A 17,006-nucleotide genomic window follows, 5' to 3' on the forward strand; every position below is an offset into this window, starting at 1 on the left:
CACCCTCCCACAGGGCTGCGCCAGGGCGATAGACTATGGTTTCAAGCTCACTTCTTGGAACTGCGCTCGCTATAGACAGGCTGAGTTTGCTATACTTATCCTCCTGTTAACAACAGAAGATCCTTGGAAATGTGAATCGGGTTTAAGCAAGTAAATAAACAAGCATCATTGTTATACTCACGGGCGGCCAAATGACAATTATAGTCGGTTCTACACCCGTGGACAGGAGTGGTGATATATTGGCTTGATCTGAGAGATTCCTATATCGCCATTCCTTCTGTTAATACCAGAGTTGATCAATATTTACTGGATACCACAACTTACTATTGAAGATACTATTGTGTAAATCATGGATATCTAGAGATTTAATTTGACTATCTTTTTGATTACCTAGTATAGTGGGAAGAGCGCGCTGGCGGTCTGACATCGCAGACAAGACGACGGGGGTGCTCAGTGCTCGACGGGGATCATGGGAGCTACGCAGGCCCCCAGAACACCCAAATAGGAAATAGATGCTGTTCTCTAGAGAGGTGTAAGATGCTTGGATTTCTAAACTATGGGATTGCGAGCATATGCTGCCAAAATTAGCCACAGTGGCGCACCTGGGAGGTGGCGCGGACTAGGTATCCTTTCAGCTGTCTTTTGAATTGTCTTTTAAGTTATCTTTGAAGCTGTGTTTTGAGCTGTCACTCCAACGATTTACTATACAGTCTATGGGTATTATGTATTTTGATATCAATCGGTAATAGGAGAAAGCTATTGTCATGTAGTTATGACCGACCAAACCTTGGAAGAAAGTTGGGTAAGCCGTGAACCGGGAATTAGGGAGTGGGGATAAGTCAGGCTTGGTATAATAATAATAAATCTGGCGGAAAGATAGGTGGTCAGAATGAGAATAGGGCCCTTTGTACCCAAGACCCAAGATTAATCGGACACCACTAGACTTGTTACTTGCTCGTGAGGCTGCCAAAGCTTCATAAAGATGAAGTTTCAATCAACAAAGAAATTAATGACAGAGAAGATATTGACGGGAGAACCACAAACAGGCATGTACGATAATGTAGTTTTATTGGGGACGAGGAGAAGAAGAAAAGGGAGAGAGAAGCTCTCGCCCAAACCTTCGAGGAGCCTAACAAACCAGGCAAACACCAAACAGAAGGGAAGAAGAAGTAAGAAGAGCTATGGAAAATGAGCAAGCATGAATAGCAAATGAAACGAGCAAGCAAACAAGAAGCATATGCATAGAAGCGAGAGGAAGCAAGCAGCACATAACGTGAAAGATAGTGTGATACTCAGAAGCATGACATTGCTTACCCCGTTACTTGCTAGTTACCCTAAATCTATACTCTAAAAAAGAAAGCATTCCAATGTTTCTAGATTGATCACTGAGACAACCCGTGGACATGACTAGTGAACGTCAGGTGGATGTTGAATTTTGGTGGAACAATCAGTGGAGAAAGGCTTTAGTGACACCAATATTTTCCTATAATCATACCTAAATCCTTGATCTGCAGGCGCAATGGAGCTAATAGTCTGTCGGAATCAGAAATATAGGTACTCGAAACGTCAAAACTATTTCATCATAACAATACGTGTGGTACATGATATACTGCCCGGGCATGTCATTGATTTTAACTTCACAAGATAAATCGGCATCCATGTCGTCAAGGTGTCTTGCTGAAGAAGCGATTCTCTGGCTTAGCAAGACCAAAGTGTTCCCTCAGTGTTGAGCCTGTGTACTCATCCCTGAAAAGACCTCTCCGCTGCAGTTCCGGAATCAACTTGTCAGTAACCTCCTCCAGGCCCTGGGGCAAGAAAGGAAATGTGCATGTGAAGCCATCCGAGGCCTTCTCTCGCAACCAAGTCTCCATTTCTTCGGCAATGTCACTCGGTGATCCCAGGAATGTCAGCCCGGCATATCCTCCATATCGTTGCGCGAGTTGACGGATCGTCAGCCCCTCTTGTTTAGCCAATTTCTCAACTGATTCTCTGCTGGTCTTGCTCGCGTTGGTTTCGGGTAGGTCTTCAGGTAGAAAGCTGTCAGGATCAAGCCCACTGACATCGGTACCGAGGGAAATAGACAAAGCAGCAATAGCAGTGTCGTAATGCACCAGACTGTCCAAGTCCAGCCTCCTCTGTTGCGCATCTTGCTTGCTGTCCCCGACGATAATCATCGCCGCAGGCAAGATCTTCAGCTGATCTCTCTTTCGTCCCGCCTTCTCAACTCGCTCTTTGATATCAGCGTACAGCGCCTTCGCACCCTCGATGTCCTTTGGGCTGCAAAACACCACTTCTGCCGTCTCGGCTGCAAGTTGCTTTCCAGGCTCACTTTGTCCAGCCTGTACGATCACAGGCCAGCCTTGTGGAGGCCTGGCGATATTCAAAGGGCCGCGCACTTTTAACTCATCACCGGCATGATTTAAAGTATGCAGCTTTGCTGGATCAAAGTATTCTCCCGTCTCGATGTTACGCGTGAAGGCATCGTCGGCAAAACTATCCCAGAGCCCAGTGACAACATCGTAGAACTCGCGAGCACGCTTATACCGGTCACCGTGAGCTAAATGCTCATCGAATCCGAAGTTGTGGCTTGTTTCCGGGTTGCCTGTGGTGACGATATTCCACGCAGCTCGTCCGCCGCTCAAGTGGTCAAGACTGGCAAATCGTCTAGCAACATGATACGGTGCATCGTATGTAGTACTTGCTGTTGCGGCGAGACCAATCTTGTCGGTGACGGTAGAAAGAGCAGAAAGTAAAGTAAATGGCTCGAAAGAGGTGACTGTGTGACTGCGCTTGAGGGCCTCGATGGGCATGTTCAACACGGCCAGGTGGTCAGCCATAAAGAAAGCATCGAATTTGGCCGCTTCAAGCTTTTGTGCAAACTTTGCGATATGCTTGAAGTTGAAGTTCGCATCCGGGTATGAGCCTGGGTAACGCCATGCTCCGGGGTGCAGCGACACTGGCCGCATGAAAGCCGTGAGATGAAGTTTGCGCGGGGATTCAGTCATTTTGATTTTATTGATTGCTGTAGAGAATTATCAAGTAACCCTCGAAATCTATTTATTTTATACACAGTATACCCCGCCGTCAGACCTCAGGGGTCGATTTATAATCCTGGACATTTGGGATGGCGTGCTTAGGGCAGGCTGGTTGCGCGAGCAGCTATCTACTTCCCGGATTCCGGTGTATCTCTACCTCTCCCTGAAGCATTCTACGTCGGGATATCAAATCATCATAAAATTTGACATTCCGTGACATCCGGAACGGTAGTATTATTACCATCCCGTTCAAGGCCTGGCTAGTTGAGTCGATCTGGACTCCTCAATTGTTTACTTTGACCACCTGCTCACCCGCACTCCATGACAAGTATGGAAACCTTTGATCTGATGTTGACACAGAACTTTAGAATAAATTCAGAGAAAAGTTGTCTCTCTCGGACATTTTCTCAAAGCCAGCGTTAAAAAATGCTTAGACCATAGGGATTCAATGCCATGCCCAGGTGTGTAGTTCCTCCTCGCCAGCCCTGGAGCTTACCCGGCTTTTGTACCGCTTGGGATCCACCGGCCTGTGTAGATGATCCACATTCCCGCAAGACGCGATTTCCTCTTGACACCTGGTACGGCTCCTGAGAATCCGAAGCTCCGATGATAAATAGCACAGTAAATGGCCAGAAAGGACAAACTAGGAAATAACACTATCGCAGCCTTGGAAACTATGATGAATATCCATATTTCACATTCCTATCCCAACATTGCTTCCGATATTAACATATAGTATAGGTCCCTGCTTGCTCGGTCTGAACTCGAGGGATCTGAGTAACAAGAAAATAGAAATTCGTGGCTCGTGTCGTTCGTATACAGAGAGTAAAAGGAACTCCTATGAAGATAAGACTAGAAGTGCTCTTTCCAAAATTTGAAGCGCACATCTTTTGTAGAGGCAGCCTTGGCCGCATCGTTGATTTGCATCGCGGCAGTGTTCGGACCGCAGAAGTACACACCAATCTCGGTAGCACCGGCGCTCTGCAGACCAGTCATGTAGGATTGATTTAGCAGACCGAGACGCATAGCCGTGAAAAGACGATTGAAATCCGGACGACCGAAATTGGTTCGGCTCTTGAGTTCGGTGAGAGGGTCGAGGGCTTGACCGACAGAGTTGAGATAAATATTCGCAGCGGTATCGGCATCCAGGCGTTGCGTGAGGTATGTGTGGATGCGCAAGAACTCTGTGCTTCCATCGGTGGCGGCGGCACTGGCAGACTGTGCCTCGAGAGAAGAGAGAAGAGCTTGGAACCACTCGAAGGACGAGGTATCTTTGCAGACCCAAATGAACTCCACACGGCGTAAACGACGTGGCGGATTGGGACTTGAGCGGAGATGCCAGATATTCTTGAGGATGGATGCCCAGGGTGTCACGCCAATGCCAGTTCCGATGAGCACAGCAATTTCGTTTTCGAATACGTCTTCTGCGGGAGCTCCATAGGGCCCGTCGACTCGGAGTGAGGGCATGGTTTGGCCGTTCTGTAGAGCGACTTCGTACATCCCGTTCGGGTCAAGGCCTTCTAGGTCTTTGGCTTGGGCGGGACCACATCCGAGCGCGTCTCCGAGGTCGCGTGTAAAGTCTCCTACTTGACGGACGTGAATGCTGAGGTAAGGGTCGAAGGGGCAGGATGTGATGGTGAAAGGATGCCATTGGGTGCTGGAGACGTCGGGTACTTGGATGAATAACCACTGTCCAGCTTTGTATTTCATGCTTGGCTTCTTGAACTGAATTTCCATGGCAGCTGAGGTGGATTAGCGACTTTTCAACGTGATGACTGAGAGTTGTCTCACCATAAGGATGTCGGATAACTTTTGTGATCACCGTGTCACGTCGAGCACGAATCTCCCTGTAGAACCGTTCGAAGAGATACAAGCCCCCGATTACCAGTTCCCATCTCCATCCTTCGTACCCGAGGCAATGATTCCAATACTGCTTTCCTGCCAAGGGGGATACTGGATCGGCGGTATCTCTGACAAAACATCCGGTGGCATGGGTGTATAGGGCCAGGATGAAAGGAATAAAAAGGTGATGCCCATACCAGAAGGTCTCATACGCTTGTTGACGAATACGGTGATGAGCTGTGGTGTACATCAGCATCATGCAGAGTAGCATGACATGGCCAGTGATGCCACCCGCTTGAGTGAAGTGAATCTCGACGGCCAGCTCCGGGCGAATTTGCTGCTTTTCGATATTGTAGAAACTAATTCCAGGTTAATGATAAGATCATCCACACTCGGTAAAGACATACTTGACATAGTGGGCAGCAGTATGAATGGCGGTAAATACCAGTATCGCATAAGCTATCTGGCGATGGAACCAAGCTGACTCGTCCAGTGGTAGCCATCTAATCTGTGGCCTGAGCCATCGCAGGACGTTTCGACACATCGGGAACAAGATCAGAGTGCAGTCCACTGAAAGGACCAGACCTGCACCTCGCGAGATCCAGACTGAATAGTTCAGAACATTGAGGGCTGCCAATTTGGGGTTCGATACCTGCAGGTACCTGTGGCCAGTTAGCCATGGACTCAGGGCGGATGATCAAAATACACACCATCCCAGAGCGAAGAGACCAATGTGAAAGCCCCAGAACAACAGGTGAAAAATAACCTTTGAGATGGTCCAGCCATTTCTCTTGAACCAAGATTCAGTTGTTACGGCCATCCTTCGCGATTTTGAGAATGCCGACCAGCGACAAATGGACAATAGCAATCAAAGGAGTGACGAGGTTGACCAGCAACCCGGTAATAGACACAAAGGAAAAGGCTAGCGACGAGCGCAATTGAAAGCGTGTCGTTCGCAGTGAGCTTTTCCTAATATGTGAGATAGAATAAGTTGAATGTTGATGGTCGTTGATTCTCCATGAACCTGGCCCGAATCACGATCGGGGAGACCTCTCTTCGGGGCTGAGGCGCTCGGTCAGGATAGCTTAGAGCTAACCGATCATGTGCAGATGCAACTCTCGGTGATACTGCACGTCAAAAATGCCAAAACACAAGGTAAAATTGTGTGCCGAAATGCGCCGGTTATGGGCCTGCAGTGATTGTCTCTTGCACGGAAGTGGCTTGAGAGATACCCAGTGGTAAAGCAGAGAATTCAGCGATTATTCTAGGCCAATTTTGACATGGTTGTTGTCAGTATATGGATTGAAACAAGGCTAAAAGGGAAGATGGAGGTTCAAAAAACCCCAGTGTTGTGGTTTTAGCTGCAGGGGTGAGGGGGGGCCGATCTATAATTACTTCCGTCGCTTCGGGCCCTACAAAGAAAGCCCTGAGGGTCTACGGAGTACACTACGGAGTACATCATTTCAAACTTAATTGTCTGTGCTTTAGACTTTTAAAATAGTAAAAAGAGCAAGTCTAGAAGTGTGAAAAGCAGGAATCCAACTTCTCACTTGTCGTTCAATGTTGCCTGACCTCTCGACTTCTACGAAATGGTATCTCTGTTGGACTTGGCTCATCCTTGGGACTGACTGTGCTAGTCGAAGATTTAATTAATGATCTGACCACTTTGCTATTTTTACGACCGTTCGTAGCAGGTACACCAATCAGTGAATGCAGAGGCAAGCGGTCCGTCCTACCACCGTGCCACATCTGGGCATCCCCCGCGAAGCGAACCGAAAACGAGATGGTAACTGAGAATACGGAGTAGCTTGCGATACTATCTTATCTGGTCACTCTTTCACTTCAAGTGGCTTGGCCATGTGAAAGGTAGAAAAGCGGGCGAGACTAACCAAGACCAAAACTCCGAACGAGGCGAGAGGCTGGTGAGAGATAGGACGGACCGTGAGTGGTCAGCGCCGGTTGAAGCCAGGATAAAAGGCTGCTGGGGAGACAGCCTATCACAAGCCTCCTGCAGGCGCTGCTCTTCATCACACGGGAGCTTGGAGGGTTAATAGTCGGTGACAAGACCTGCCATTCCGTTGAATGACCCTACCATAACGATGTACGCATGATAGTAGCGTAAGCTTGAGTTTGACCCAAATATAGACATTTTGATCGACCTGAACACTTCATCCAACGATCCCCTCATGAAGACCTTGACCCACTTTGACAAATTCCAGATACAAATTGTAAGATTCTGGAAGAGACTGGTATTGGCCGAAATGAGGTTTGTATCAGGGCTGCAGTGGTCATCTGATCTGGAAAGTTCCAAACTCACATGTCTCTGCTACAAAGCCCAGAGAACCCGTAGAATCTCTGGATCATACAATTTGAATGTGAATGAGACCTTGGGAGATTCGGGCAAAAAACCTCTCAGGGCGCGTGCAACTGCAGGTCATCACGCCAAGCCCCACCAGCCGGGCCTCTGATTTGCAGACACTAACTTCACGATCCGCTCCGTCACATCTCCACTCTCCAATCACACTGCGCTGACCGTTCTTCAAGAATCACCGAAGAGGGGAATGTCCAGAATTCGCCCTGCTTGGTGGGAGCGATTGGCTGAGGTCCCATGGCAACCGTGCGGATCACAGACTAGTCCTATTTCTCTACCAACCCCAGACGTGCATCACCTCTTGACGCACGGCAGTCACATCCTGGCAAAAAAGTCCCACTCTGTCAATTTGAGTTATGGGCTATCGGAGGGGGTCTAAGTATAGGCTCTTATACTTGGTCCCGCCTGCACGCATGTGGCTCCGATAGCGGTTTTTTCTTCCGCAGAACCATGCAATCATAACCATCTCAAGCAACAGTGTTGAAAGATCAATAACTGAATCATACGTATACCTCTATGGTTGACCAGCGACGATGAATTGATGCCTCTATACGTCACAGCCATCATTGTCTTGTGACATTTGACGCCCAGTGTTGGCTTTGCACTTCGTCCGCAATTAAAATATCTTACCTTCCGAGGTCCTTCGCTGGACGAAGCTCTACCCAAAATTACATTCACAGTCCCACGCAATGGGTAGACTGATCAAGAACCACTGGGGGCGATTGATCATTCTGACTGCCGCAGCTTGTAAGAGTCTCAACAGCTCCAGTCCAGCTCTTACTGACCAGTTCGCAAACAGATCAAATCGCCAGCGCCGTCGAAGGCTTCATCTGGCCCAAAGTGTTCTTCGACTTTGTATCCAGAAACCTCGATGCGGCCGTTGCACCGGTTCCCGTCCTCCAAATCCTCAACCTCTTAATGGGTCTTCTAGGCATAGCCTGGGAGTGGCCTCTTAAACCATTCGCCGGCTCAGCGCCGCACCGAAGCATCGAAATTCGTCTCATCATATACCCACTCAGCGCATTGCTTGCAGCACTTTTATATCAAGGCACCGATCCAGCAATATACTATTTGGTTGGGATAGGTGTTTATTTCTGGGCCTACAGTGAAGGCGAGGTACGTTTGTCCTATACTTGATACTGGGTTTGAAGCTGATTGATTGTATAGGTCGTTTGCCCGGAGCCATGGACCTTGCCGAAACGGCGTGGATTACTCAAAGCATAATGATATGTCTAGCTTATGCATTGATTGCGCGGGCGCAGATCTTGTATATAGAGTAATGTAACTATAACTAATGAATTCACGATGTTCAAGAACGCAAAATTGTCTACGCGCTCGTGAAGCCGTCCTTTTTCGGCAGCGCCTAATGAAGATAATGACAGATTGTAAATCCCATTTACTTTCAAACCTGAACAACCTTGGAATACAATTTGCAAGATCCTGAGCATATATGACGACGGTGCTTTCTTCAAAAAAAAAAAAAACATTGTTATCTTAGTCCAACAGGTGCCTGATTGATGCCTTGTGACGGAGGCATCATGAAGTGATCGCCACGTGATGCGCTCTTCTGACTCGAAATTGAAGCTCATTGGCTTCCTTCCATAACCTCAAAATCTTCAAAGATTCAAAGTGGCTATAAAGACTGCCCATGCCCAGGTGGTGCTTCAATGCTACCTAGTGTGCCGATGTTATTTCGAAATCAAGACTAACAATTGCCATTGCCACTGACAGGTTCCCGAACTTGCAGAACAAGCATGTGTCCCACAGAGTCGCAATCCACAACAAGGGAAGACAGCCATACCTCTGCGTTGGCTCCTGACGATGTACCCGTCGACGATGTACCTGTCAACAAACTTACCAGCTTCCATGGTAGACTGCAGCACTTCTTACACAGAGGTAGCGACCAGCGCACCGAGAGCACATCAAGCACGACTGCAGCCATAACCCAACAATCGCTCAAGTCCGAAGACACGGATACGCCAGATCAAGCGAAGATCACCACATCCAGCCCGAAGCGCAGGAAAGCAGTTACTCAAAAAACCTCAACTACAATCTCTCGACCACCACGCACCCGATCCACCCCAACCTCCTCCCCAAACAAACGCAAACGCAACACACCCGCACCCCTCGGTCCAAGTGCCTCCGAATCCCTCCTCCGCGACACAATTCCCGCGAACCTGATTCTTCTCCTTGTAGGCGTGAATCCGGGCATCATGACCGGCATCACGGGATACGCCTACGCACACCCCTCCAACCTATTCTGGAAACTCCTCCACTCTTCAGGCATAACAAGCATGCGCCACAAACCCGCAGATACATATAAACTCCCAGGTCTCTACAGCGTGGGCAACACAAACATCGTGGAGCGACCCACGCGCGACGCCAGCATGCTGAGTCGCGCCGAGATGGACGCTGGAGTCCCGGTTCTGGAAGCGAAAATTGCTACGCAGAGACCTGGGGCTGTCTGTCTTGTTGGAAAGAGTATCTGGGAGGCTGTTTGGAGGGTTAGGAGGGGCAGGGGTATTCGGAAAGAGGAGTTTCGATATGGGTGGCAGGAGGGTGAGAATATGGGCGTTTGTGAGGGATGGGATGGTGCCCCAGTGTTTGTGGCTACGACTACAAGTGGGCTTGCGGCTGGGATGAAGCCGGCAGAGAAAGAAGCGGTATGGGCGGAGCTGGGGGGATTGGGTTGTTAGGAAAAGACTGGAGAGAGGATTTGTTCCTGAAGTGTTGAAAGATGAACCTATAGATTGAGATTTGCTGAGCTGTGTATGATTCAAGGTTGTTGTTTAAGTATCCTTTAGACTACTATAGAAATTTAATGATACGGCCTGGCTAAAGAGTCTGAATAGTGTTCCAAAATTGTATTGTATTTGTAGACAAGTAAATGTCTCATCATTCATTATCTCATGATATCAGGTGCAGAAGCCTGTATTTCAATGCAAACCCGAAGCATCCCCTCCAGGGCCATTCCAGGGTGGAGACAAGTGCGACACCAATTGTCGCGGGATACCAGGGATGATCGAGGTAGGGATATCTCAATCGAGTCAAGGTGGGGGGTAATGGAGGGGTGCTCCAGCCCCCGGGAAAAGGGTATTATTTAGCGAGAGGTGCCCATAGCTCCCTTGGAGTCGTTCTTGCCGCCCTGACGCTCGCGTGCCTATGGATAGTTAGTCCTGTGTTCGTTGTATACGAGACCCCGCAATAGGTGAGGGGACACTCACAGTAGCAGCCTGGAACTCGCCGCCCTCGAGGATCTTGACCATGATGGCATCCTCATCGGTTGTGCCGAACTCGTTTTGGAGAGCGGCCTTGCTGGCGGTATCGAGGACACCCTGGGCACCATGGCTATGGGGCGTTAGTTGAGCTTGAAGCTTGGGGGTGAAGGTTGCAGCTTGGAGCTGGAGGACTTACGAGTGAGTCACGAAGATCTTCCAGCCGTTAAGGACATCGGCCAGAGCGATGCTGCGGTCGTTCTTCCACTTCTGGAGGATCTCAAGGTCATCAACGAAGACAATGAAGTCTTCGGAGCTACCCTTGTAGTACATCTTAGAGGCGGTTTCGTTTCCACGAGGCATGATGAAGGTTGTGAGGAATTGGTTTGAAGAGTTCTAGTAGAAGCAAAGAGTTGTTGGAGATGAGAAGATTAAGAAAAAAAGGTAAAGCAGAGCGAAGGTAAAGCGGTTTAAGTAGAGCTCGCTCAGGTGATGATGGCCGGTGACGTCACTATATAAGCTACCAGATGAAGCCGGGTTGATCGTGTGAGGTGTTAAGGAGTCGCGAAATTATTGATTGTCAAGGTGGATATGATTATTTGTCCTTTACCTCTCTAATCCCGCACCTTTCCTATGATTGTTGCACGGTGAATGCCAACTATTGCACCAGTCGACGTCATAGTAGCTCCCTGCCTGGTGCCGGATCCGCTGTGACGCCAAACGTGGGGATATTGGCAAAGGAGTGGCAATTGCATTCCTAAAGCTACCAGCCACGATTACGTGACGCCAAGTTAATAATATGAATGGATTCACCCCTGGACTCCTCGCTTGTATCACATACATCCATCCTTGGCTAACAATAGTGGTGTTGCCTTCATTTCCCCATCACTCAGTCTGAGAGCGGGGCTTTTTCAGCTTCCTGGGTGCCAAGGCACTAAACAAACTCTTGGGAGATGGCCATTTCTTCGGAAACTGGGCTGGGTCGGGACTTCCGTCAGTCTCGCTGTGAGGTGATGTCGCCTTAGACGAACCCATGAACCGGTGCGTTGTTGTGCGGTCTGGCGTGGTAGGGACGCGGGGCTCAATCTCAATGTCCTTTTCCTCTCTGCCATCATATCCATAACTACTGCGTCCGATCTCCTTGTTTTCCCCATCGTGCTCCGAGCGAACCTCGCCTGAGGGCTTCCTTGGTGTAAAACCGACAGAAGCTGACCGCCTATGGAACGCGGTGGAAATATTCAATCCCCCCATAAGTGGGCGACGTCGAAAGAGATCACCTCTGCCGAGAACCATACCTGGTGTTGGGAGAACATCACGCGGCCAGATGTCTGTAATCAATCGCTCCAAACGGATTCGATCGATTCGCCGAGCAACTAATGTTACCAAGGAGCCCTCGGGAGGTGTCTTAGGACGCTCAATTTCACCCTCGGCGTGGGCTACTGGCTCTTCGACATGACGCGGGTAGTGTGTTTTCTTGATAACCACATGCCGAGCCTGGTACTTGCAAGTGATTGACGTTGCGTCCACACATGATCGCCGAGCTAAGGAAGAAACTTGATACTGCATCTGGTTCAGAGGCGCTAACAGCAGCGTTGAGAAGGAATGGGTTTCTGGTGCCCAAGCCCGAGGCTGAGCTGATTCGGTCAGTGCCGCGGATACCCTGAGAATTTCGGTGTTCCAGTGCTTTTCCTCTGCTGCCGAGGAAGCGCTGAGAACAAACTCATAACTAGCACCTTGGTGCTGGAACAAGAGCTTCCACGAGAACATACACCCATAACAGCACAACCCTGCTAAGTCAGATCATTTTCGACATCATGCCTGATTTGTGTGCATACCTCGTCCATTTTGCAGCGCATCAATCTTGACCTTATCGAGGCAAACACAAGCCACAGCCTCCAATCGGCGCAAGTCATCAACACCCTTCGCAAAGAGCAGATATCGACTGAACAGAGCACAGACCATGAACTCTCCGGTTACTGTGGTTTCAGTTGCTTGGTAGGTATTTGCTTGGTAGGCAACATGAAGTACGCCGCACAGGGTCATTACGCCTAGTTCTTGGTAAATGTTTTGAAGGGAGTGATTCTTGAACTTGTCAGTCATTTTGACCTTTTTAGGAGAGCGGCCTGCTTACTGATTTTGAAACATCGACCTTTTGCTGAAGAATCATAGTCTTCGAGATACGGTCTTTGTAAACTGGATTTCCCGTCGCCACGTTCACGTGTGCTACCACCCTTCTTGTGCTTTCCAAAAATTGTTGGATTTCATCATGGGCAGACGGACAGTCACTAACAGGGGGTCGCTCTGAGTAAATCCTGCAGCATGAGCGGGTATTTACAAAGACGTTGAATAGGCTGTAGTCCTGTAAGCAATTGAACCAATCGCCAGAAGCAAGTTTTTTTCCAACCTTGATCAGCAAGTCATTCAAGGTCATTGATTTGCTATCGTCGTGTCTCCGTCGTTCTGTGGATGCAACCGATTTAGCCATTGCCTCAATGCCTCGATCGTATATTGTCCACTCGGCAGGTTTCCGGCGCAAAAGAGCAACATCGTGTGAAAAGAGCTCATAATTGGCGCAGTATTCCTCATATGCAGAAAACGAACGTGACTATGTAGAATGATTAGCTAGAATGCACCTTCAAGACCGACGCCGACCTGCTCACCAGCTCCTCTATGTTTCGTGCGACGTCTAGTGCCTCCGTTGGGTCTGCCGTAAGTGTCTTGAGGCGCTGGTTGATGGATGCTTTCATTGTTCGGCTTCTCAACGACCGCTGTTGAAATCCTCTCAAGCTGCCCAAGTTCGTACTCAGACGCTTTGAGATGCCCTTGGATGTGAACTCCAAATCGCTTGCCCGCTGAGCATGAAGTGCTGACATCGGGGATGCCGCTTGAAGCTTGGCCAAGAACTGTTCGTGTATATGGAGTATTTCCTGGACATTGTCGGATATCTTGCGTCGAATGTTGAATATAGTCAGAATCTGCCGTAGCAAAAGAAAGAAAAGATCAGTAAATCCGAGCACGATTCAAGTTTCGCCAGAAGGATGGCTTACACCAGTGAGAGCCTTCAGACCCAACACATAATCACATTCGGTTGTGACAAGCTCCCTGAGTATATGACGCCTTCTAGTCGCGCGAGTGTCCGTAGCCTCATCTAGATGATGACTCGAGCTTGGGTCCGGCGAATCACCGGAGTTACCCGACTCTGAGAACACACTCGCAGCTGTTCTTCCGGGTATGCTTGTTCCCGACTGCAGCATGCTCTGACTTGCGACGCTTGTAGAGGCTGTCAATACAGCGCCGAATTGCGACGAGTCTGACACGCTAGAACGTCGATGGTGTGATCCATGAGACGAAGAATCCGACCAACCTTCCACATACCGCCGCTGGGTTGGAATGTCATGTTTTTTTGGACGGAAGCTATCGTACCATCTTTTGAAAGGGTGAGGTACCTGATCAGTGGGAGTCACTCCACCGCTGCCCTGGTCTTTGTCTTCAAGATTTTCGTCTGCCAGCAAACTTTGCCTTTCAATATGTGCGTGTTCTGCCATCCCAAGAAGTGATCCAGGGATCGAATGAAAAGCTCAGAAGCTGGCATAGAGAGACATCTGAGCCTTCGAGGCCAGAGATCTTCGCGAAAGAGCAACGGGCGCTCTTTCCTTGTCTACATCCCCGGCAATGTCGAAGGGGGAAAGAAGCCGGAGATTGCGATTCGGATCTCATCCATGTACGTCATGATGAAAATCCACAATAGCTAGGTGGTTGAAATTCAAATCTCGCAATTTGATGATCTCTTCCCGAATATATCATTGGTGTTTATCTTCCGGAGACTGTGTAGTTGAGAAGTATACTTTGAGTGCCAAGCATCGCCGCTTATATAAAACGGTTGGAGCTTGGGACCCACATCATTCTCCCACCTTCTCCAAGACCTGTTCAACTGGCATCATGGACGACATCCACGCTCCAACCGTGGCCTCCGGACCTGCACCCGGAGCCACTCCTCGCGATGTATCCAAGCTATCAATGCCAGACCTTATGCAGGAAAAGGTACGCATCGAGGAGGAAATGTCGGCGCTCAGTAGCGTTCTCCAATCGGTAAGATTCCCCTCCTAGAGATCTCTCTGGCTGTTTCTGACTGCTCTCTTTGAAGCATGGGGTGCGCATGACCTCTTCCCTCACTACCTTCGATGGCTTCCCCCGCGATGATATCGACATTGCGCAAGGTATGCCCCGCAGTTCGATCGGCGAGGACTATCGCTAAGGGAATATAGTTCGAACAATACGCGTGCGCATGATTCACCTACGCAATGACCATAAGGAAGTAATGCAATATCTCGAGAAGGGCGTTCACGCACACTTTGCCAATCTACAAAACACACCCGATGCCAGCCCAATCACGAATGGCACCAGCCACCCTCCAGCTGCGCAGGCACTGCCAGACCGCTCTGCTGACAGTTCCACTGCTTCTGGCACACCATTTGCAAAGGTCAACAGTGTGGTGACAGGAAGTCCAGCAGATCAGGCGGGTCTTAAGGCTGGCGATGCAATCCGAAACTTTGGGGGTGTCAATTGGTTAAATCACGAGCGCCTTACCAAGGTCGCTGAGACAGTTCAGCAAAATGAAGGGGTATGTCATCATTCTGCAAGCTTGAGTTTTCATTCAAATATCCGCATGTCTAACATACTCTCCTTGAAAACAGCGGGAAGTATCAGTGAAGGTGAGCCGGAAGGAAGATACTGGTGCTATCACCGAGCTAGATCTCCAGCTCACTCCTCGGCAAAATTGGGGAGGACGTGGCTTGCTCGGGTGCCACTTGGTTCCGTTGTAGAAGTGCTCAATTAAGATTTACAACGGCCCGAGTGATACCATCTTGTACATCGATGATGCGCTGTTCATGACTAATGTGAAACGGATTTCTTTCCTTGTGCTGTTAACGGCCCATTGATTTGTAAAGAAGGACAGGTCGTTTAGGCTGCAAAGCCGCTGATAATACCGGAGGACATTGAGCCTGACCACCAGCCTAAAACCAAGCGTGGAATATAGCTCAATCAAGACAAGGCCGAGCCAATGAAAGAGCAGTAGAGTAAATCGAAAGCAAATGAAAGAGCAAATTGTTCATAACAAAGTGGTGTTATGCCCCCCCCACTACGTCAGCGATGGCCTCAGGCACAGGGACCTCACGTGACCACCACCAACGGGGCAAAAATTCCATCCTCCTTCCCGGCACCCCTCTACTCTCCCTTTAAAAACAACAACATTCCCCCTCATCCCCACGAGACCCATTGGAACTTATTTCGATCAAGTTTCATTTGAATCGTTGATTTTCAAAATGGCTGCTCAACCCACCCCCACTTTCAAGCTCGTCCTGGTCGGTGACGGTGGTACCGGAAAGGTAAGCGCATTCAAACCTCGATCAATGATTGTTGATGGGCATGGGTTCAGCTCTCATGGATGACCGACGCTGGTTTGGATATTCTTGATGGCGATATTGGAATCGCACTGAGCCTGCCCCGCGCCTATCAACGATTCACACTCTGCGCCCAACTGCCTCACCGCGACTTCATTACTAACAACCTTCAAAGACCACTTTCGTCAAGCGTCACTTGACTGGTGAATTCGAGAAGAAGTACATCGCCACTCTCGGTGTCGAGGTCCACCCTCTTAACTTCAACACCGTATGTCATATGCCCCGCCGAGCCCCGCTTCGACATGGCAATGATCACTAACACCCCAAACAGAACTACGGTGCCATCCAGTTCGATGTCTGGGATACCGCTGGTCAGGAGAAGTTCGGTGGTCTCCGTGACGGTTACTACATCAACGGCCAGTGCGGTATCATCATGTTCGACGTTACCTCCCGCATCACCTACAAGAACGTTCCCAACTGGCACCGTGAGTGACCCCGCAACTGTGGATGGAAATCCAAACGACCACTAACACATTTATTTTCCAGGTGACCTCGTCCGTGTCTGCGAGAACATCCCCATTGTCCTCACCGGTAACAAGGTCGACGTGAAGGAGCGCAAGGTCAAGGCCAAGACCATCACCTTCCACCGCAAGAAGAACCTCCAGTACTACGACATCTCCGCCAAGTCCAACTACAACTTCGAGAAGCCCTTCCTCTGGCTCGCTCGCAAGCTCGTCGGCAACCCCCAGCTCGTACGTCCCGCATGATCCCTGCGCTTTTCGATTTATACTAACAACTGATACAGGACTTTGTCGCTGGTCTTGCCCTCGCTCCCCCGAGGTCACCGTCGACGAGGCCCAGCTTGAGGCCTACCGCAAGGAGATGGAGGAGGCCGCCCAGCAGCCCCTTCCCGATGAGGATGATGCCGACCTGTAAATCGGTGCATTCAGCGACGGGTCCACGAAGTTTCCGACATGAGAGTTGGGAGTCGCCTTTTCCTGACCCTCCCCGAGCTCTCGCTGGGTAGACAGGAAGTCAACGACCCCCGGGGATTGCGTTTTTTATTTGGGTTTTGCTATTGCAAAAGCAAACTGTCCTTCGAACCACGATTCAATGAAAGCGGGAGGGCGGTCGTGTGAAG

General features: G+C 49.5%; 8 protein-coding genes across 8 annotated transcripts; 4 read left to right on the top strand and 4 right to left on the bottom strand.

Annotated features, from left to right (window-relative positions):
* Positions 1–1,664: 1,664 nt before the first annotated feature.
* On the bottom strand, positions 1,665–3,005 carry N7506_010849 (LLM class flavin-dependent oxidoreductase; the record flags this gene model as incomplete). The annotated part of the gene is made up of 1 exon (XM_056960142.1): positions 1,665–3,005. The coding sequence occupies one exon, from the start codon at positions 3,003–3,005 to the stop codon at positions 1,665–1,667; it is 1,341 nt and encodes a 446-aa protein (XP_056806297.1).
* An 882-nt stretch (positions 3,006–3,887) lies between these two features.
* On the bottom strand, positions 3,888–5,697 carry N7506_010850 (putative NADPH oxidase (NoxA); the record flags this gene model as incomplete). The annotated part of the gene is made up of 4 exons (XM_056960143.1): positions 3,888–4,777; positions 4,827–5,236; positions 5,285–5,539; positions 5,588–5,697. 4 exons carry the CDS (start codon positions 5,695–5,697, stop codon positions 3,888–3,890), a joined length of 1,665 nt encoding a protein of 554 aa, XP_056806298.1.
* A 2,240-nt stretch (positions 5,698–7,937) lies between these two features.
* On the top strand, positions 7,938–8,472 carry N7506_010851 (uncharacterized protein; the record flags this gene model as incomplete). Its single annotated transcript, XM_056960144.1, has 3 exons — positions 7,938–7,995; positions 8,048–8,364; positions 8,416–8,472. The coding sequence occupies 3 exons, from the start codon at positions 7,938–7,940 to the stop codon at positions 8,470–8,472; spliced, it is 432 nt and encodes a 143-aa protein (XP_056806299.1).
* A 530-nt stretch (positions 8,473–9,002) lies between these two features.
* On the top strand, positions 9,003–9,944 carry N7506_010852 (mismatch-specific DNA-glycosylase; the record flags this gene model as incomplete). The annotated part of the gene is made up of 1 exon (XM_056960145.1): positions 9,003–9,944. One exon carries the CDS (start codon positions 9,003–9,005, stop codon positions 9,942–9,944), a length of 942 nt encoding a protein of 313 aa, XP_056806300.1.
* Positions 9,945–10,348: 404 nt separating this feature from the next.
* Positions 10,349–10,826, bottom strand: N7506_010853 (SBDS family protein; the record flags this gene model as incomplete). The annotated part of the gene is made up of 3 exons (XM_056960146.1): positions 10,349–10,408; positions 10,473–10,596; positions 10,663–10,826. 3 exons carry the CDS (start codon positions 10,824–10,826, stop codon positions 10,349–10,351), a joined length of 348 nt encoding a protein of 115 aa, XP_056806301.1.
* A 522-nt stretch (positions 10,827–11,348) lies between these two features.
* N7506_010854 (putative Rho guanyl nucleotide exchange factor) lies at positions 11,349–14,008 on the bottom strand (the record flags this gene model as incomplete). Its single annotated transcript, XM_056960147.1, has 5 exons — positions 11,349–12,250; positions 12,299–12,551; positions 12,595–13,068; positions 13,124–13,438; positions 13,511–14,008. The coding sequence occupies 5 exons, from the start codon at positions 14,006–14,008 to the stop codon at positions 11,349–11,351; spliced, it is 2,442 nt and encodes an 813-aa protein (XP_056806302.1).
* A 394-nt stretch (positions 14,009–14,402) lies between these two features.
* Positions 14,403–15,286, top strand: N7506_010855 (putative 26S proteasome non-ATPase regulatory subunit Nas2; the record flags this gene model as incomplete). The annotated part of the gene is made up of 4 exons (XM_056960148.1): positions 14,403–14,552; positions 14,608–14,680; positions 14,729–15,084; positions 15,158–15,286. The coding sequence occupies 4 exons, from the start codon at positions 14,403–14,405 to the stop codon at positions 15,284–15,286; spliced, it is 708 nt and encodes a 235-aa protein (XP_056806303.1).
* A 501-nt stretch (positions 15,287–15,787) lies between these two features.
* N7506_010856 (Ran family GTP-binding nuclear protein) lies at positions 15,788–16,801 on the top strand (the record flags this gene model as incomplete). Its single annotated transcript, XM_056960149.1, has 5 exons — positions 15,788–15,850; positions 16,041–16,133; positions 16,197–16,350; positions 16,412–16,621; positions 16,671–16,801. 5 exons carry the CDS (start codon positions 15,788–15,790, stop codon positions 16,799–16,801), a joined length of 651 nt encoding a protein of 216 aa, XP_056806304.1.
* Between the last annotated feature and the right edge of the window lie 205 nt (positions 16,802–17,006).

Source organism: Penicillium brevicompactum (assembly GCF_028827555.1).
Source record: "Penicillium brevicompactum strain IBT 35665 chromosome Unknown utg000007l_segment0_segment0, whole genome shotgun sequence".
In the NCBI taxonomy this organism is placed as follows: domain Eukaryota; kingdom Fungi; phylum Ascomycota; class Eurotiomycetes; order Eurotiales; family Aspergillaceae; genus Penicillium; species Penicillium brevicompactum.